The sequence below is a fragment of the Anguilla anguilla genome, chromosome 8, assembly GCF_013347855.1.
Source record: "Anguilla anguilla isolate fAngAng1 chromosome 8, fAngAng1.pri, whole genome shotgun sequence".
NCBI lineage: Eukaryota > Metazoa > Chordata > Actinopteri > Anguilliformes > Anguillidae > Anguilla > Anguilla anguilla.
The window spans coordinates 24,469,298-24,489,963 of NC_049208.1; the positions used below are offsets into that span (position 1 = coordinate 24,469,298).

The following is a 20,666-nucleotide window of genomic DNA, read 5'->3' on the forward strand; positions in this document are numbered from 1 at the left end:
AGCCCTGTATGTTGTGGGCTGGTAATCTCAGCAGCTGCAGAGGCTGACTCACTCTGTTTTGAGGAGGATGCAGTTGGACTCAGCCCCTGTGCTGGGGAATCCCCTGCTTTCCATTCACACAGAGAGGAACGCTCTCCCTGCCCAAAATAATGACATTATGTCTGCTACAGCCGTAGCCTCACAACGATGGAATTTTTCCAGCTATGACCTTCATTGGCTAACTCCTTTTGTCAAAGCTGGCGTGTTTGAAGGCTGTTCTGTAGGGGTTTCCACAGAAACGGCCTGTTGTGGAAGTAGCAGTCTCTGGCAGTAGGGTCCTCTTTGTGAGCGCAAGCAGCCATCTCACAACACCGCCGTAGCGCCACAATGGAACCGCACACCAAGTGGTGTTCGGTCTTTCTGCTGCACTGCCCGATAAGGGCGGCCAGTTCGAGTCCCCAGCTGTGCTGTGTCTCCATATCAGAGACAGGAGCAGCCGCTTCCATGAGAAACAGCCTTGGAGCGCATACGCTGTGGCATATTAGAGCTGTAAGTCACCGTGGATACGACCCATCTGTCCAGAGAGAGTGTAATAGTGATGTGTGTTTCCGGGGAGACTCACCCTTGGTATGGTACTGTTTGAATGACTCGTTTAATGGCTTGTTTAATGTGCTCGTTGCCTGCTGCCCGTGGCTACATGGACGCGGTGTGCTGTTTGACAGATGAACCTGATTATAGTGTGACTGAGGCGCTTGGTGCCGCTGCACTCTGGTGCCATTCTCTCTGAAAGCCAGGCTCTGCAGGAAGAAGAGCGCATGATGGCCACTAGGTGGAGCTTTCTGTCCAGGCGTCTCTGAAATGGAGCTGAAATGGAGCATTGAGCTGTACCCAGGCGGTGCAGACGCTTACCTCTTGGCCATTCCAAAACCCCCCACCACCCTACGGGTCCAGCTGTCTGCAGTCCATGCCCAGTGGTGTCAATGCAGAATTGAGTATTGATGTCATCAGGGTGCTGTCTCTGTTTGATAACAGGCTGCAGTTGTATTCATTTTGGCATATATTCTCCATAGCTGCCATTTCCCCTCTGTCCACTGCTGAGTAAATGGCGTTCAGAAGGTAACAAATGCACTTGTTACTATCGACTCAGTGGATAAAATATGTTGACAATAACGCTCTCCCTCTCTCTGTGTCCCCTCCTTTTTCATCTCTTTCCTGTCTCGCCCCCCTCCCGGTCAACCTGCTCTCTCTGTCTGGCCTCTACCCTTCCTCCACCTTCTGTCTTCCTCTTCCTCAGTGGTCCCTGCTCTGATTGACAGACTGGGTGACTCTAAGGAGCAGGTGCGGGAGCAGTCTCAGGCCCTCATTCTCAGGCTGATGGAACAGACGGCCCCCGTCATGGTGAGTGTTTTAGGCCCGCCCCTACAGTGGGTGTGGCCAGATTTGTTTCTGGAGATGAGTCTCCTTGGTTCCAAAATGACCTTCCAGAGCTGATGTATACCGTGGTTAACTAATGCTGTTCAAAACCCCGCTGACTCTGCACCCCTCCTGGAACAGAGGCGCCCCCTTCTGGTCCAGGCCATATCGGCATGCCACATATAGTTCAGACTGTCTGATTTTTACTGAGACAATCACGGCTGGACGCAGCACTGTTCATGCTGCTCATGCAGTTGAAGGAATTTTCACGTTGTCTTTGAATAATTCAGTTGAAAATCAGACCTCGAAACATCGGAAACCACAAAATGACTCCAGTAGAGCTGCTCCAGAGGACACAGAGTAGAACAGAATAACTTCATTTCTCCCTGGAGGGACATGTTCTGAGGAAGCACTGCGGGCTCATCTGTATTCAGACAGGCTTTTGGAAGCCGAGCCCGTGAGTTTTCTGGGCTGTGATGATCCGGTCGTCCTGTCATTGGCTCTCCTCTGATCAGTGTGGAGCGCAGACTCCGCCCCCAGCCCTTGCTGCTGCTCCAGTCAGTAATGACCAGGAGAAAACTGCTGACGGCCAGTCTGTCTGAAGCTGTACTTGAACCTGAGCCACGACTGACTACCGTAGTCACACAGTGGAGGGAGGACGCATACTGAAGGACTGCAGCTCCCCCTACAGGGGACAGCTGGAAAGGATTTTCCTCATAGAGTCTGAACAGATTAGTTGCGTATTAGAAAATAGCCACAGCAGGTTTGTGCTTAGTGTTCAGTAATCTCCTCACGCACGTACACACACACAAACAATCACACACACACCCTGGGCTGTTTGTTCACATAATCATCAATATGTTATGTAAAGCACTTATCCCAGTAATCCAGAAGCATACAGCAGGGAGCATTGGGAGTTCAGTTCTGCACGGAGCTTTAACAGCACAGAAGAGGAGGGCAGATGACAGTCATGTGATCTCGCTGTCATTCGGAACACAAGTCCAGCCCTCTGGGTTGCATCAGCTGTCTGAGGTCGGGGATCTCTGGGGACACTCCTCTCTATCCTCAGAGTGTGCATCAGTCCAGGTTCCCCCCAGGGCACGCTGGGCTGCCATAGGTTAGCAGTTTGATCAGTCCGGGGATGTGGCTGAGTTTGGAGCTAGATGTCCTGTAGTCCTGTGTGGCCTGTAGTGTGCAGGAGCTTCAGGATTGCTGGCCGCTGCTTTAGCTGCTCTACCTTTTGCACCAGTGCGGTAATGTGGGTGGAATAGCTTTGGCTTGAGAGACAGACTTAGCATTTCCAGATTGGGATGAAAAATGGGGAAAAAACATAAGAATGAACCAAACGTCCATCCTCCAGGATTGAATAGAGTGGCTTCAGTTTATTGCAGCCATTTGTTTTCTGGCTAGCCAGCTGATAAGTGGAGTGTCATTCATCATGATGTTGAATGTGAATTACAGACAGCATTATACTTCTGCAGTTGAACCCTTTTCATCGCTCTTGAGATTTTCCTTTTATGGAAGGCACTGCAGATGATGTTGAGCATCATCTGAGAGCCGTTTTTCCGAGCTCTCCTGTCGCACAGGGAAAACATGCGGCGTTAATCAGCGTCAGCACCCTCCCAACACCTGGAGGACAGCCCGATAAGAGAGCGCTCTTCCCCTGTTTGAAGTCAGGCCCGCACTTAAATTAACAGGGATGTTTATTTTCTTTCCCAGCGTGCCTCTGGGCAGCCTGACCTCCTGCTGCGTTTAGTGTTAAAGCTGCAGTGTTATCTGGGCTGAGCACAGGGCCTCGAGAGCCAAGACAAACAGACCCCGAGATCCCCCCCCGTTAGCTGTGGCCCTCTGTTCATGTCTGAATAAGCAAGCGAACACGGCTTTATTTTCATTAAAAACAGCAGAATCTGTATGTCCAGCACTACTCTGCATTAAAACTCATAAAACAACGCTTAGATTCCCTGTCTCCTGGATTACACACGCTACTACCCCCACATTGGGTCCTCACATCCATGAAGTAAGAGAGTGAGTGCGTGAGTGCGTGTGAGTGAGCCTATGGAGTCGGTGTAGAAACGCATGTGTGAGTGTACATAAAGACGTCCCTGCTGTTCCTGGAGTCTCAGTGAACTCGTGTTGATATGGTAATGGTGTTTTATCACTGCAGTTGCGTGCCACAGACCGATTCCCACAGACTAACTGATCCCCACAGACTAACCGATTCCCACAGACTAACCGATTCCCACAGACTAACTGATCCCCACAGACTAACCGATTCCCACAGACTAACCGATTCCCACAGACTAACTGATCCCCACAGACTAACCGATTCCCACAGACTAACTGATCCCCACAGACTAACCGATTCCCACAGACTAACCGATTCCCACAGACTAACCGATTCCCACAGACTAACCGATTCCCACAGACTAACCGATTCCCACAGACTAACCGATTCCCACAGACTAACCGATCCCCACAGACTAACCGATTCCCACAGACTAACCGATTCCCACAGACTATCCGATTCCCACAGACTAACTGATCCCCACAGACTAACCGATTCCCACAGACTAACCGATTCCCACAGACTAACTGATCCCCACAGACTAACCGATTCCCACAGACTAACCGATTCCCACAGACTAACCGATTCCCACAGACTAACCGATTCCCACAGACTAACCGATTCCCACAGTCTAACCGATTCCCACAGTCTAACCGATTCCCACAGACTAACCGATTCCCACAGACTAACCGATTCCCACAGACTAACCGATTCCCACAGACTAACCGAGTCCCACAGACTAACCGAGCCCCGCTCTTCCCACAGTACGTTTGGGAACGGCTGCTCCCCGGATTCAAACACAAGAACTTCCGGAGCAGGGAGGGGCTCTGCCTGTGCCTTGTCGCTACGCTAAACTTGTGAGTACCCCGTGTCCCGGTGTGTCCGTGCGGGGGGCTGAATCGCACCTGCCGTTTACATCAAATTTGACGTGTTTTCTACATCTTGCATATTCATTAACCCAGCTAGTGGCAGTGTAGCGTAATGGCTATAGAGCTGGGCTCACAACTCCAGAGTAGTGAGTGTAGGTTCAGCTCCCTACTAGGCCACTGCCACTGTACCCTTCAGTAAGGTGCTTTGCCTGAATTACCTCAGTAAATATCCAGCTGTTTAAATGGGTTGTATAAAAAGAGTTTAAGCTGTCTAAGTTGCTCTGGGTGACAACACCTGCTAAATGGCTAAAAAAGCTAATTCAATTGTAATGTTTACTGGAGCAGCAAATATGGGTCTTATACACACAGCCATCTGGTTACAAAGCCAGGTCTGCAGCCACTGTTGCTGACTGACTTGGCCAGGGTTGTCCAGTCTTGTCCGAAAAGGACCAATGTGGGCCTTAGTTTCTGTCTTATCTCAGCTCTAAGTTACCTGATTCAACTAATTAACTAATTGTGGTCTTCAATCAAGATCTTGATAAATAGAATCAGGTGTCTTTGTGCTGGGCTAGAATAAAAAAACCTGCACCCACACCAGCCCTTTTCAGGTTTGGACACCCAGGTGGTGTGTTTGTGAGGAATTTGCTGCAAGCCTAAGCTTGGTTTAATGGTGTTTGTTAAGATCAGACCCTGTCTGTGGGTGAGGAAGGGGGAAACTAATGAGCTGGTTCTTAAGGAATGTCAAAATCGCTTAAGAGCATTGGAACCTGCATGGGACCCCAGCCAAGCAGTGCGGACCGAAGGCACTCACAAACTAGCAAATCAGATACAACTGAGGCTCATTGTGCAAAAATTGTGAAAACACAGCCATGTCCTAAAAGACAACTGGGAGCGCCAGCATTCCCAAACCATGCCCAGATATTCAAATCGACCTCCTCTCTAGCCCCTCCTCCCTGCTGATGTGCCAGTTTAACTGCCCGTTTGTGAACTCTAGATTCAGTGCTGTGTGGAAAATTAGGCTCATTTTATTATCCTGGAAATAGTAGTCTCACAGTTCTTCTGCTGTTCCTTCCCAGAATGCATTGCATCATGCGGTTACCGCTCTTGCCCTGTCCTCTTTTTCAGGTACGGCGCTCATCCTCTGACCCTCAGCAAGATTGTCCCATACCTCTGCACACTGACAGGAGACTCCAATGGACAGGTGAGCGGTCGAGAGGAATCACCAAGTAGTGTGTGCGTGTGCATGCGTGTGTGTGTGTGTGTGTGTGTGCGTGTTCGTTTTATAAAAATATAAAATTTTGCTCATTATGTGATCTCTGCCCTGTTTTGTGCGCTGCTGTTGTACGGCATGGAGAACACTGGATTTGTGGGCCGCTCTGTAATGTAGCCCACAGGAGAAATGGGTCCTGGCCCTGGGGACAGTCGGGGAGCGACAGTGGCGGTGACAGCAGCGGTGTCAGGCTTCAGAGCGGCTCAGTGGTCCGCCCGCTCTCTCCTGTGGTTTTGGGCTTCAGAGCGGCTCAGTGGTCCGCCCGCTCTCTCCTGTGGTTTTGGGCTTCAGAGCGGCTCAGTGGTCCGCCCGCTCTCTCCTGTGGTTTTGGGCTTCAGAGCGGCTCAGTGGTCCTTCCCGCTCTCTCCTGTGGTTTTGGGCTTCAGAGCGGCTCAGTGGTCCGTCCCGCTCTCTCCTGTGGTTTTGGGCTTCAGAGCAGCTCAGGGGTCCGTCCCCCTCTCTCCTGTGGTTTTGGGCTTCAGAGCGGCTCAGGGGTCTCTCCTGCGGTGTCACTTTCAAATTGAGAACGTGTCCCCGTGTCCCGCAGGTTCGAGAAACCGCGACGTCCACGCTGGTGGAGGTGTACCGCTTCGTGGGGGAGAAAGTGAGAGTCAGCCTGAACAAGCAGGGCCTGCCGGCCGCACGGTGAGTCCCAACCCCCCCGGCCTGACTGCACTCTCCCCGGGCCTTCTCATCAGGGGGCGGGAGGGGGCCGAATCCCGCTTTTCAACACGTTCTTGGGTTTGTGACTCTTGACTCCTGGGTCTGTTTTGGGCAGCTTGTTTCAGAGGCGGAGTTACCATAAGATCAAAGCCTGTGGAGCCGTGTGCTATTGTTGCGCCGCCACGTCTGTTTGACATGCCTGATGTGTGATGTAACTGCTGCACCAGACCTTCAAAGGGGCGGCCCTGGTGATCTCATATTCTGTGAATGACGCGTCGCTTGGAAAAACCAATCAAATATTTGCGGGTGATTATTATTCTGGGTGTGTGTATGCCAGTATGCGTCTGAGCGAGATGCTGGTATTCCAGTATAAACAATATGAACTGTAAATGTTTGCCATGATACCAATACAAACCTGCTTTATAACCTTGAAACGAATGGGAAAGTGTCATTGAAAGAGACGGTGACCTGCGAATATCCCTTATATGGCCCAGTGTGTTATACAGTCCTACACTCTGAGAAGTTCAGAACACAGCCCTTTTGTTAAAAGGAGGAATCCTGCACACTGAAGATGAATTTTCTTCTTTCTGTTGAAGTGTTATGGGCTGTGATTGGTGGAGAGGAGTGTACCGGATAAGCTGGTGCCTCTGTCCTGTGCGGCCGAACTGTTGGGACCTTCAGCTGCAGTAGAGAACTGTGGCCTGTACAGGACTGTTAAGTGGTGGTGGAGGGTTGGAAAACCTGTATCTAACGGGACTTAATGGAAAAAGAAGAGGTTTGAGCCCCTGAAAGCCAGGTTACTCCAGAGAGCCGATGTGATTCAGAGCATTTTTCTGTGTGAAAACATGAACATTTCTGGATTGGCGTGTGATTAACTGATTTGGTCTGGATCTCGTGCTGGATAAGGCAGGCAGACCAGATAATGGCAGCAGCTCTTTAGAGGGTGGGGTGCCTATCTTTAGACACCAGCCGTGTTGCCAGTGTCCCCCAGTGCCGTAGGGTGCAGCTGGCGGTTTGGACGGGGATCGTTCAGGGGGCGAAGGGGCGATGCTCTTCAGCACAGGGTGCAGGCATCTGGTCCCGGGACAGGCCAATGCAACGCAGAGGGACAGAGAGGGGCTTTCTTCTCCAGAACAGCGCCGAATTCTCCGCCGTCCCTGTCGGGGGGGGGGGGGGGGGGGGTGAGTCAGCGCGCGCTCGAACAGAGCGTGTTATAGAGCGGCAGGCGGCAGAACATCATGAAAGCGAGGGGACGCACGCCGACATTGTCCTCTGGGGCTGCTCTGGGGCTGCTCTGGGGCTGCTCTGGGGCTGCTCTGGGGCTGCTCTGGGGCTCCTCTGGGGCTGCTCTGGGGCTGCTCTGGGGCTGCTCTGGGACAGACGGGGTCTGTTGGCCGGCTCGGGGTGTTTATGTGAAGCCTGCGACGGCCGACGCCGCTGGCCCCGCGACAGCTCTCCAACCGCTGCCCCGCCCTCTCTGTGCCAGCTGTTTTTCTGCTCTGAAGGCTGAGCAGTGCGCCATGCTGTGCCGCTGGAATGCTGGGCTGGAGCCAGCGCCATCCTGAGGCCCCGATGAGACTGTGTGCTGGGGCCAGCGTGGTTGTTATGGCGATGAGGAGATTGACAGGGCTCTGAGGGGGTTTGAACTCTGATGACTGAACTCCTGAATACCTGTGGATTTGGGGCTTATGAGGAGGGCTGTGCTGTGGTGTGTTTGCTAGCGTCTGCACTCTGTGTATCCGCTGTATCCGGTGCTGGCGTGCAGATGGCCGCACTGGGGGTTTCTGCAGTATCCTGTAAGATTCGGAGATCTCTATTGAACCCTGAATGTTCTGTCACGGGCTCATAACCGTGAAGTTCTGCCTCGGTTCTGAAACGATGCCGCGGTCGGGCTGCTGGGGGGCTGCTGGGGGGCTGTTGGGGGGCTGTTGGGGGGCTGCTGGGGGGCTGCTGGGGGGCTGTTGTAATGCGTGGCTGGGGCCCACGGTCTGCTGTGGACCGTGTCAGTGCTGACTGGCCGGCAGCTGCGCAGGCTAGCCCCGCAGGCTAACGCAAAATTAGCTTCAGCATGGCCAGGAAAGGGAGGCTTTCAGTCAGCCTGGGTCACAGCCTCTCAGCGCTCGCTAGCGACCCCTGCTGCACGGCGGGTGTCTTCCTCCGACTCCAGGCTGTGCGAGCCTTGCTTGCAAACTCCAGCGTTTTGTGTGGCTCTGTCAATATCAGATACCGTCATATTCAGTGGTTCTGTATTCAGTTTGTTTCCAAGGGCAGCGCACCTGGATTTTAATGATTGTTTGAGGTGTGGTGTTACTGCATGCCCTATAGGCTAGATAGCGTCAGATGGAACACAAAGGAACTATAACTTCATACTACTTGCTTCACATTAGCCAGTGGCTTGTGCTCGGTCCACGTGGAATTTCACTGTACAAATATTTCAGCTGTTCAAATATGAGGATATTTATTTTAGCATGGTGAGTGTCTCTGGCTGAGCCTCGTCCATGTTTTGTGAAGTATGGTCGCCTGGCTGTTCGGCGGCAGAGTTTCAGACAGATGAAATGGAAGAAGGGGAATGAGAGCCAGGGTAAGCGGGGCTGTGGGGGTGGTGGTGGGGGTGGCCGGGGGGGGGGGGGGGGGGGGGGACTGCACGCTGGGGGGGCTGCACGCGGGAGGTTAACGGTGAGGCCCTGCCTGGGTTCTCTCGTGTCACCCGGGACCAGATGACCTCATTCTACCTGGGCTTCCGTTAAGGGCTGCAAGAATGAAGGCCCCGTTGTGCAGTTGTGCAGAAATGCCGAGCCAGTGTTCTCAACTGCATTTTCCATCTGTAAGTTGAAAAAAGGAACCATTAGCATGAGCATAACTGCAAGCTTACCTGATCAGATGAAATGCTCACGTTTTCAGTTTCACCCAGAGAAGAACCGCAGTGTGATTTCATTTCCCTGCCAGGACCTTCAGTTCATTTCCTTCGTAAAAGGTGTGATGATTGAGGCTCGTTGATATTTCTCTGCAGTGACATCAACCCTGGATCTGCTCTAGCGTGATGTGTGTCGGGTGTGATTGTGAGGGGTGAAGGAAATGACAAGGCCTTGTTGTTGTTATGAGAGAGAGAGAGAGAGAGAGAGCGAGAGAGACTCCAAGGCAGAAATGACAAGGCCTTGTTGTTATGAGAGAGAGAGAGAGAGAGAGAGAGAGAGAGAGAGACTCCAAGGCAGAGGGGTGATGGATGAACAGGAAGAGACGCTCAGCGTGTTTAGGTTCTCCGTCTGGCGGCTGGAGTCAGCTGCCCGCTTCTCTCCTGATCCCAGTCGACACGGCGACGAGTGCCACAGTGGGAGGGGGAGGCGGGGCGGGCCGAACCAGCTGACAGGCCTGAAGCCCCGCCCCCCCCACAGCGAGATTTAAGACGTGCTGCTGCTCCTGGGCGTGTGTGTGTGTATCAGTCAGGAGGTTATGTAAAGAGTAACAGGAGCTCTACTCGACACGTTGTCACGGCAGCGCTGTGGGAGCAGACGAACTGTGGGCGCTCTCGCCATTAACCCTTTCCCTCCTCCGCGGGGGTGCGCGCTCTGTCTGCTGGGGGGGGGGCGGGGGTGGGCAGGAAACCCGCTCTGCGGGCACGTGGGGCGCCGAGGCGAGGGATTCTAAATCAGTCTCAGCGCGGGGGGGAGGAGGCTCGGACGGCGGCGCTCTTCCGGTGCTCTGCCTCTTGCAGATGAGCCCCGGGCTCTGTGAGCGTGCTGAGTGTCAGAGCGCAGGGTCTGGAGCGTCACGCCTGTGAGGTACGTACCGCGGGCCCGGTGTCTGCTCCGTGTTCCAGTTTTACCGCTTTCCCTGCGCCGCTGGCTCCTGCGATAGCGGCGGGACCAGCGGGTTAGCCGGAGGCACGTCTTCGCTGTGCCGTGCAGGCGCCTCGGCGCGGGGGTGACGGTGGCGCTGGCCCGCGAGCTGGGGGAGGGCGACGGGCCGGTTTCGGGTTTCTGTGACGTCTCTCGGCGCGCGCGGCGAGCCTCACGTGAACGCCCGCGGTGGAACTCTCACCCTCGGCTTGTAAACGGACGCAGGGCTGCAGTCTGAAGAGGTTTCAGATGTTTATTGTCTTTGGCTGTCTGAGTTCTGTCATCCATTACTCAGATCTAACGCTGTCCTTTCCTCCCCCCTCTCTGTACCCCCCACCTGTAGGTTGCAAGCGATACTCTGCAGGTTTGATGAAGTGCTGAACTCTGGAAACATGGCTCTGAGCCTCAGCAATGGTGAGTCTCTTTGTTCGTTTGATCATTTATTAATTAAGCTGGGATTTTTCCATCTTCTTTGCCAGGCTAAATCGTTCCAGATGTGCCGACAGCCCCGGATGGCCTTTGCTCGTCCATTTTGTACAGTAAAAAAGGATGTTTTACTGGAGCGCTTCAGTTTAAGTACCTTGCTCAGGAGCAGCACGCCTGGGACTTAAACCTGCTCTCATAAGGTCACTGGTTGAGTCGCATAACCGCTTGTTCACACTTAGGCCCTGACCTCGTAGGCCAGAGACACTGGGTTGGCGGTAAATGGAACGGTTGTGGAAAATGTGCTGGTGTCTCTGAGGGCGATCGCCTGGACACTGGTCCTGAGGGGGATCGCCTGGACACTGGTCCTGAGGGCGATCGCCTGGACGCTGGTCGTGAGGGTGATCGCCTGGACGCTGGTCCTGAGGGCGATCGCCTGGACGCTGGTCCTGAGGGCGATCGCCTGGACGCTGGTCGTGAGGGTGATCGCCTGGACGCTGGTCCTGAGGGCGATCGCCTGGACGCTGGTCCTGAGGGTGATCGCCTGGACGCTGGTCCAGAGAGGGATCGCCTGGACGCTGGTCCTGAGGGTGATCGCCTGGACGCTGGTCCTGAGGGTGATCGCCTGGACGCTGGTCCTGAGGGTGATCGCCTGGACGCTGGTCCTGAGGGTGATCGCCTGGACGCTGGTCCTGAGGGTGAGCGCCTGGACGCTGGTCCTGAGGGCGATCGCCTGGACGCTGGTCCTGAGGGGGATCGCCTGGACACTGGTCCTGAGGGCGATCGCCTGGACGCTGGTCCTGAGGGCGATCGCCTGGACACTGGTCCTGAGGGGGATCGCCTGGACACTGGTCCTGAGGGGGATCGCCTGGACGCTGGTCCTGAGGGCGATCGCCTGGACGCTGGTCCTGAGGGGGTTCGCCTGGACGCTTGTCCTGAGGGTGAGCGCCTGGACGCTGGTCCTGAGGGTGATCGCCTGGATGCCCATCCCTGCGGTGACACTTCCATGTAGGGCTGGCACGTGGGGAACGCTCTCCTGTGATTGGGCGATGTGGAGCTTTGTGAAGACCTGTGGGTTTTTTTGTGGCCTGTAACCTCGGAGGAAAGCAGAGAGAGGAAGTGTGACATGTTGGTTAACCATCACTATTTATGCAGTTTTTACACTCTTAACCTCTCTTACAGGGAGTTCATACTCTTAACTGTGAGATTCTAGCATGTTTACTCTCTTTAACTCTGAGATTCCAGTGTGTTTACACTCTTTAACTGTGAGATTCTAGCGTGTTTACACTCTTTAACTGTGAGATTCTAGCATGTTTACACTCTTTAACTGTGAGATTCCAGTGTGTTTGCACTCTTTAACTGTGAGATTCCAGTGTGTTTACACTCTTTAACTGTGAGATTCCAGTGTGTTTGCACTCTTTAACTGTGAGATTCTAGCATGTTTACACTCTTTAACTGTGAGATTCCAGTGTGTTTACACTCTTTTAACTGTGAGATTCTAGCATGTTTACACTCTTTAACTGTGAGATTCCAGTGTGTTTGCACTCTTTAACTGTGAGATTCCAGTGTGTTTGCACTCTTTAACTGTGAGATTCCTGTGTGTTTACACTCTTTAACTGTGAGATTCCAGTGTGTTTGCACTCTTTAACTGTGAGATTCCAGTGTGTTTACACTCTTTAACTGTGAGATTCTAGCATGTTTACACTCTTTTAACTGTGAGATTCTAGCATGTTTACACTCTTTAACTGTGAGATTCCAGTGTGTTTGCACTCTTTAACTGTGAGATTCCAGTGTGTTTGCACTCTTTAACTGTGAGATTCCTGTGTGTTTACACTCTTTAACTGTGAGATTCCAGTGTGTTTGCACTCTTTAACTGTGAGATTCCAGTGTGTTTGCACTCTTTAACTGTGAGATTCCTGTGTGTTTACACTCTTTAACTGTGAGATTCCAGTGTGTTTGCACTCTTTAACTGTGAGATTCCAGTGTGTTTACACTCTTTAACTGTGAGATTCCAGTGTGTTTGCACTTTTTAACTGTGAGATTCTAGCATGTTTACACTCTTTTAACTGTGAGATTCTAGCATGTTTACACTCTTTAACTGTGAGATTCCAGTGTGTTTGCACTCTTAATCTTGAGATTCCAATGTGTTTACACTCTTAACTGTGAGATTAAGCCTAAATTGCCTCATGCTGGTTATTTAGGTTTATTGTGTTGTGTTCCTCTCTTGGAGATGTTGGAGGTGAATTGGGTGCTGTGCAGCTCCTGCAGTGAAGGGGGCATTTTTGGGCAGATAGCTTCAGGTAATGGCCTGAGCCATCTCATTCCAGGATTGGCTTTGGTGTTTGATGGAGGCGGAGTTTGGCTCAGTCGCCTCCTGTAAGAGGTGTGGGCGGAGCTGAGGAGCCTCGAAGGAGAAGGTTATTTGGATTAGCAAGGCTTTTTTGTAAGCCTTTCCTGCTTCTGGGCAACCATCTTAAAGCTGAAAGCAGTTTCTACACTACCGCCACTGATAAGGAGATGTAGGCTATTCTTAACCACCCCTGGTGAAGATGCATACGCTGTTGCCATTTAACCGCCCCTGACAACAGGGCATATGCCGTTAATACGTTACCCCCCAATGAGAGGACATTGGCTGTTGCTATGCAACCACTGCTGATGATAGGGTGTAGGCCATAGCCATGTAACCAGCCTGTGGTTAGGATATGTAACCACCCCGGTCAACAGTTGCTATGTAACCGAGGTTATAGCTGTTGTCTTTGCTGGTCATCCTGAGGACCTGGTTAGAAGCACACACGGTTATGGTGCTCCATTACGTTTGACATGGAGTGAACATGTTGTAAACTTCACTGTGTAATGTTTCACTATGTATTTTTATTTGTGATGAATGCTCGTTTTAAATTGTCAGTCATGTAGTCTTTTGGAAAAAATGCACCTGTAGATCTATGGTTTTGATGGGCCAGCTGGAGCAGTTTAAAAAGAGCAGGTTTCTCTACAGGGAGGGTGAATTCTGATAGGACGGCAGAGGCTCTATATTGATACCCATTTTAAACAGGAAGGAAGATGCTTCTATACAGGTTTAAACTGGCGTCTGTCCAACTGAAAGTTGTATCTTCACACAGTTTAAATATCTTTGTACAGTTCTGGCATGCTGAGACAGCGAGGCTAATTCATGTTACCTGCCTCCAGAGCTTTGTAGCAGAGCAGATTTGAACCCACAGCCCTCATTGGCAGACTGGAGTATTGTGATGATTTCTCTCGAGGGAGAAGGCACTGGTGGTGCTTCCTAGGTTCGTGGGAACCAGTGGGAGGTTGAGAGGGACGTGGTCTTCAGACGTTGACAGGGAGCAGCTTCCAGAAAGTCTGCTTGTGCTGCTGCTTGGACCGTGTCTCGGCCTGGTGCTGGAAATACCCCGACCACGGGGCGGATCAGTCCTCGCCAGGTTATTTGTTTTGGGGGGGAAAGAGGATTCTCCTGGCTGCCGGTTTGTTGTGGGGTAGCGGGAAAAGGTAGAGGTTGCATGTCCGGGAACCGTGAAGAAGCAGAGCTGTTGTGGTCAGATTTGTTTTGCAGCAATGGCCACATTGTTTCTGTGTGTTCCTCATTGGAATCTCTGACCATTCCTCTGCGCTTACCGCTCAGCCTTTGTGTAACTGCATTTCTGGAACATTCTCCTTGTGCGGCTGTCTCATGCTTTCTGGGCTGTCGGGCTGATTCACCCCTGAACTAAAGGCCTGTCTTCCACAGCTCAGGCACCTCAGGAAGGGGGGGGGGGGCGTGCGTGTGGGGGTGTCTGTCTCAGAGAACATGAAATACAGCTCCCTGTGGACAGCTGTTCCCCCTCCCAGTCCAGTGAAAGGGAGTGTTTTTACTCCCTCACACAGACTCATTGTCTGCTCCCTGTCTGTCTGTCTGTCTGTGTGCTCAATGACTGCTGGGATACTGGAGCACCAAGCCAAACGGGCAATGAAGCCTCTTCTCAAAAAAAAACAACCTCCTGTATGAGCGTACGAGATATGAATTTACATGTTGCATGTACATCAACTTTAGTAGTGTGTATGTTGTAAGTCAAGCATATTTAATTGAAATTAAATCGGTGTGAGAGAGAGAGAGCATTGCATTCCCATGGCAATTACTGTTCATTTTTTTACTGTTAATTAAGTTTAATTATTGGTTACTGCAAAGTCTTTGGTTTGACAGTAGCATTGATTCCCCATTCTGCAGTTAAACTGTCGTAATTGATCAGAGGGAGGTTAGAGGAGCAGGGCATGAGACCGAGGAGGAGTGGGAGGAGCTGAGGGAGAGAGAGGAGGGGCAGCCTGTGGAGGAGGAGAAAGCGGGGGAGGAGGGGGGGGTTAAGATAGAAAGGGAAGTGGTGTCGTGTACTCTCTTTGCGGGGCTTTTATTTTGAAGAGCTGGAGCAGCTGTTCCTGATTACTGTGATTGAGAGAGAGGGATATAGAGAGGGACAGAGAGAGTGAGAGAGGGATAGAGAGAGGCACCGAGTGAGAGTGGGATAGAGAGAAAGTAAGGGGCGTAGAAAGAGAGGGACTCGGCCGTAGCTCTGGCAGGGTGAGGGAGAGCTGCACTGGTCCCAGCACAGCGCCGGTGGCAGTGTTGGGGGAATACGGGAGGAAAGGAGGAGCTCACGCGATCGCTCGCTCGGCACGCCAGCAGTGCTCTCCGTCGCCATGGCAGCGGGGGACGAGGGTGAGTGCGTTTCTCTGATCCCACAGGCTGAGCAGCGTATGGGCTAACACAGGAAAGCAGCTTGTGTCTTCTGCTCTGAGAGCTCTCCTGTCCCAAAGCTGGACAGGGGTCAGCTGATGATTTGGGGGTGGGGGGTTGGGGGGGTTGGGGGGGTTATGAGGTTTGTTGGTGTGTTGGGGCATCCAACACGCCAGTGCTTTTTATGCTGGAGGAAATGAGTGAGGTTCTGTTTTTAGTGTTTCATTTCTATTGAAGAGTGTGTGGAAGGGAGAGTGTGCGCACACACACACACACGTTTGTGCACACTTACACATCCACACACTGGGATGAGGGCCTGCTGATATTGGTTTGGAGTGTCATGGAGTGCACTGGAATTGGCCAGTCCTCCTTCACTCATGTGGGAGCACACACACACACACACACACACACACACGCGCAGGTTTCTCCTCCTCCTCCTGGCGCCGGTGCAGACGTCCTCCTCCATTCGATGTTTCCTTTCACTTCTCTTAGCTGTGGGGTCCTGCGCTGAACAGAGTCAGGCTTGTTTAACCAGGAACCCCCTCCCCCCCCTGACCACCTCACAGTGTCCCCCGCGGACCAGTAATCACACAGAGAAGACCGGTGGCGTCTCAGGAGCGCTGCGGGGACTTCCAGTGATGTCACGTGCCAGCTCAGCTCTGTGGGGCTCAGTGCCGTGTGTGTAAGATTTGGTTTCTGCTGTGCCCCTCCTGGCCTTGCTCAAAGGGACTTTAACTGTCCAGGTTGTTTTAGGTGAAGGGCAATAAATGCCTCGTGTTCCAGAAGTTTCTTTTGTGTGGTTTGGCTCAGGAAAGATGTGGAACAGATTGACTGTCTTCAGATTGTTTAGTTTAATCCCTTTTTCTGCTTTCTGAGAACTGGAGAGGGAGAGGGAGAAGAAAAGTCAGGAGAGAGAGATAAAGAGCAACAGGCTGTGAGAATGATGTGGAACGAAGCGGGTGAAAGAGAGACTGAGCTACAGGGGGGTTGTGGGAGAGAAAGGGGAGATTATTTGGAATGAGCTCACTGGAAAATTTTGTACTTTTTTCCCCTGCACAGTAAAGAGACACACTAAAGCTCCCTGTAGTACAGAGCACACATGGGGGGGGGGTTCTCTGTTTTAGGCGGGTGTGGGGGTATTACATACACACACACACACACACACACACACTCTCTCTCACACTCTCAGCTGTGTCATTGCCCATTTTCTGACTCAGACTGAAGACTTCATCCAGGGTCCCACCCCCAGCACTCTTATGTATTTAACTTTAGCATTGTTATAACACGGTTAATGGGTGTATATGGATGTTAGCTGCATGAACGTGTGATGTGTATTACGGCTCTAGGTTGGCCTGAGGTGTATTCATATGTGATGTGTATGTAGTGCACTGGTGCAGTAGTGCTGTTGTAGTGCTGTTGGCCAGGTCTGGCCCTGTGCACACATAACTCAGCTGGATGCACTTACGTTCTGTTACACTGTAAATCACCATGGGCACGAGCGTGTGCCAAGTGGATGTAATGCACAGCCCCGCTGCTCCCGCTCTCAGCGGAGCGCTACAGTGTGTTTGGTCTGCCAGAGGGGTGTCGGCCTCTCGTTGAGGGCACCACTCGGGGGCGATGAGGGGTCTCCTGAATGAGCTCCAGGGTCTTACGTGGACCGGCCCGTTCAGCTGAAGGGTTCTGCAGTGGAGTTTTTACTGTCTGCCGGGTTTGGACTGTGCTGTGTTTGCGAACAGATTGATTAGGATAGGCCTGCTTTGGTTCTGATATGATTGGCTACTTCCTGTTACCACCATAAGGTCTCATCATGCACCAGCACACCTGCATCTTCGCCCAAAGGCCAGGATCATTCTAGATGATAAGCACAGCAATGGAATCTGTTTTTATGTTTTTGTGAAGCACCTGCAATTTTCCATTCTAAATATAAGGGCTGCAGATCGTTGTAAAAGGTTAATGTTTATTTTCCTGAAGGGGTCCCCCACTACTGCACCGGTGTTTCTGCAGAGCTCCGGACGCCCCGCCCCCACCCCGCCCTGCTCAGTTGGGCCCTTTCAGGTTTATTTTTGGCAGGTGGGGCGGTACAGTAAGCGGTGAGCCTGGGCATGCTCGGAGCCTAGCGCTCCACTCATGCAGTATCCGTTACCCTGGAACAAAAACCATTATTGTGATGGCGGAGGTAATAATCATAATAACAACAGCAGTAATTATTATAGGTGGTAATGAAAAGTAAGATTAGATCCCTTGAAATGCAATATGCACTGACCTGGTGGTTTTAATGTTAAGTGAGTGTTATTAATCGTAGAACTGAAGCGTAAGGGAGGTGTAATACAGGCACTGGGACAGCAGAGTGGCAGACTCATTTCTGTGGTGTGAATAGAGTGATCTCTGTAGAACAGAGCGGGGCTTCAGAGCGCAGAGGGGCCGATTCTGCAGCTGGAGACGGATAAGGAAGTTTGTGCAGCTGTGTGAATGTGCATCAGTCTCTGCCCTCGTAGCTCTGCTTCCCCCCCCCCCCACACACACACACACACACACACACACACGCAGACGCCTGCCACGCAGACACTGTCTGACCGGTCCCTGCAGCCCTCTGGGCCAAGCCGTGTGCGTGTGCGTGTGCGTGCGCGAGACAGCAGCGTGTTAGCCGTAGCACCAGGACCGGGATGGAGGCCTCAGCGAGACCCGTGTCACCGGCAGGGCTTCAGTTGCAGTGCTGAATGGGTGAGAGTAGCACTGAGGGAGCTCTGCATTTGAAGCCTGTGTCTTCCCACAATGCATTTGTAAATACCAGTTGCCGCTTTCCCACTCTACATCATACGCTGAGCACTACAAGAGAGCCAGCGACTCAGGCAGACTGGCACCACATTTTTGTGGACGACTGGCTCCCCTGCCGTCCGATGTCTTCCCCTCCCTTGTCAAATCAACACAACAAAAAACAAGCAGAACATAAATGCCTTCTGTGTAGGAGTAGTTTTCCATGTCTCTCAAGGGTACCCAATGACATATGCCAGATTTAGAAGTTAGGTTGTGGGAGTTCTGTACTGTTAAATTAGGGCAGTAGAGGGTACCACTCGGGTGTGTTTGAGAGGGAGATCCTGCAGTGTTAGAGTTGGTGAGCAGAGGGACGTATGGTGGGGTGAAGTTTGAGATTGTGTGCTGTGGGAATAGGGTTTGAAGGAGAGAGATGGAGAGATTTTTGTGGTGTGTATTTGAAAAATCAGTTTTTCTGAACATTCACCTCTCTGGGTTAATTACGGGATTTGGATCAGCCTGAATTGAAAGTTGTTGACAGGACTTTAAATCCAGGCCCTTTTTTTCTTCCCTGTGGAATTTTCCAGAGTGTTCCAGCTCTCTGGGATTGCTTTGAATAATTTCCTGTGCAGAGTTTGCAGTTTTGATTTTGATTATGTTCTGGTTCCCACCCAGAAGTGTGAGTACAGTCAGGTTGTGTGAGTGTGTGTGTGTGTGTGTGTGTGTGTGTGTGTGTGTGTGTGTGTCTGTGTCTGTGCCTGCGCCTGCGCCTGCGCCTGTGCCTGTGCCTGTGCCTGTGCCTGTGTGTCAGTGTCTGTACGTGTGTGCCTGTGCGTGTGAGTCTGTGCACTTGCGTCTGTGTCTGTCTGGCTCAGGGCAGGGATTTGCTGGTCATATGTGCAGACTGGCTGTTCTTCCTCCTTGGCAGTTGCTCTGAGTTGCTCTGTAATGAGGGATTAGGCCACGCTGGCTGTTATCCTCCAGTAACCAGATTAGAGCTGAAAGAGCACAGCAGACCCTGCTGATTGAACCTGAACCACCGGCATCACATAAACATACATACATACATACATACATACATACGTATACGCACACACATACTGTACAGTGTGCTCTTGTACTGTAACAGTGAACACGTGTTTTTGACACTACATACTGCAGGAGAGCTTGCGCAGGTCACACTCAGAGACTCTGCATCTCCCACTAAACACAGCTGCTCACCTGCAGGGCCTACTGAGTAGCTATGGACAGCGAATGTAGCGGTAACCCAGGGAGCCCAGGCTGGGTTAGACCCACACTAACCCAGGGGCATGGAGTCTGCTGATTGGCTGTCCACTGACTTTGGGCTCTTGGGTGATGTGTTTGTAATGGCTGGCCTCCCCAGCTTTGTGTTCTCAGCCCTGACCCAGGCAGACTGATTAACGCTGGCTGCGCTCTGTGTTGACTGCTGTCTGTGTGCAGTTCTGTGCTGTTTTTTGTGCTCAGGATACTGGTGTGAGGTAACAGGACCCCCTACCATGGCCAAATGAGTGTGGCAGGTTCCTTATGGGAGGTCCCCTATAATGGAGGGACGTGCAGAAAGTGGTTGTTACATTACATTTATTTAGCAGACACTTTTATCCAAAGTGACATACAAAAGTGCATATCGTGGTCAGTGGAACAACTACGTAATTGTTTCTCTAGAGAGGCAGTGTTTCCTTTTGAAGAGCAGATTTTTTTAAATGTTATTTCAAAAATTCTAATTCAGTGTTCCAGAACTCCATTGCTTTTAAAATACCAGTAGCATCAGCATTAGAATGTTCAGTGAAGAACATTCCAATCACATATTTGTGGTCTTACACCTTGAAAGGCTGAAAGGAGCATGAGGGCCGTACCCCTGCAGAACTGGGCTGGCAACAGCAGTACGGTGAGTCAGCTGGAGCCAGACTGAGAGCTTAGCCGCCCCTGCACGTGTGTTTGTGTTTAAAAGGACGTGCTGTACCACACAAACACTCACACATGCTCACAAATGCACACTCACACTGCCATATGCTCACAAATGCGCCCATACTCACACATTCTGATGTACTTCCACATTCTCTCAAATGCACACACTCGCACATTCTCACACACTCCCACTTGCTCACAAATGGGACATTGATGGTATAAATGGTAGAGTACTTGATAAAACCAGGCTTGGTTTGTTTGTTGTTTTGATATTCAGACACAAATGGATGTGTGATCAAGTCAGAGGTCGGACTTCCACGGTTGGGTTTCTGGAACAATTCAGCGGCCATAGAGTGACTGTTCAGCATGGAATGCTCAGCGATGTCAGCTGTTTCTAGTTGAGGCTGTAGAAAAAGCAGTCGTATGGTGGATGATTTTTGGTTTTCATATTTTACCCAGTGTGCGGTTTGGCATGTACTGTCCTAATGTGATTGATCCACAGTCTGAGGACTGATCCAGATTGCAGATGGAATTTTGCCTCATCATTAAAAAGGCTAAGCACAGGCTTTTTAATATAAAAAAAAGGAAAATAAATAAGCGGTTATAGATAAAACAGACGGCAGACCGTTCCCCTGCCTCCCCTCCCCTCTGTGCGCCGGCTCTCTCCGGCCTGTCAGATCTGAGAGACGCATCAGGCTGCGTAAATCACGCGTGAGTCCAGACGTCTGCGTCAGGGCCCCTCTCC

The 20,666-nt window shown here is 51.6% G+C and overlaps 1 protein-coding gene across 4 annotated transcripts in view; it reads left to right on the forward strand.

The window, feature by feature from the left end:
* clasp2 (cytoplasmic linker associated protein 2) overlaps positions 1-20,666 on the forward strand; it is a 76,939-nt gene that overhangs the window by 15,987 nt on the left and 40,286 nt on the right. For all 4 annotated transcript variants that reach the window (XM_035428803.1, XM_035428805.1, XM_035428806.1 and 1 more), the window contains exons 3-7: positions 1,274-1,377; positions 4,223-4,314; positions 5,452-5,527; positions 6,144-6,241; positions 10,439-10,509. In XM_035428803.1, coding sequence (XP_035284694.1) covers positions 1,274-1,377; positions 4,223-4,314; positions 5,452-5,527; positions 6,144-6,241; positions 10,439-10,509 — 441 coding nt within the window. The remainder of the gene's footprint in view (positions 1-1,273; positions 1,378-4,222; positions 4,315-5,451; positions 5,528-6,143; positions 6,242-10,438; positions 10,510-20,666) is intronic.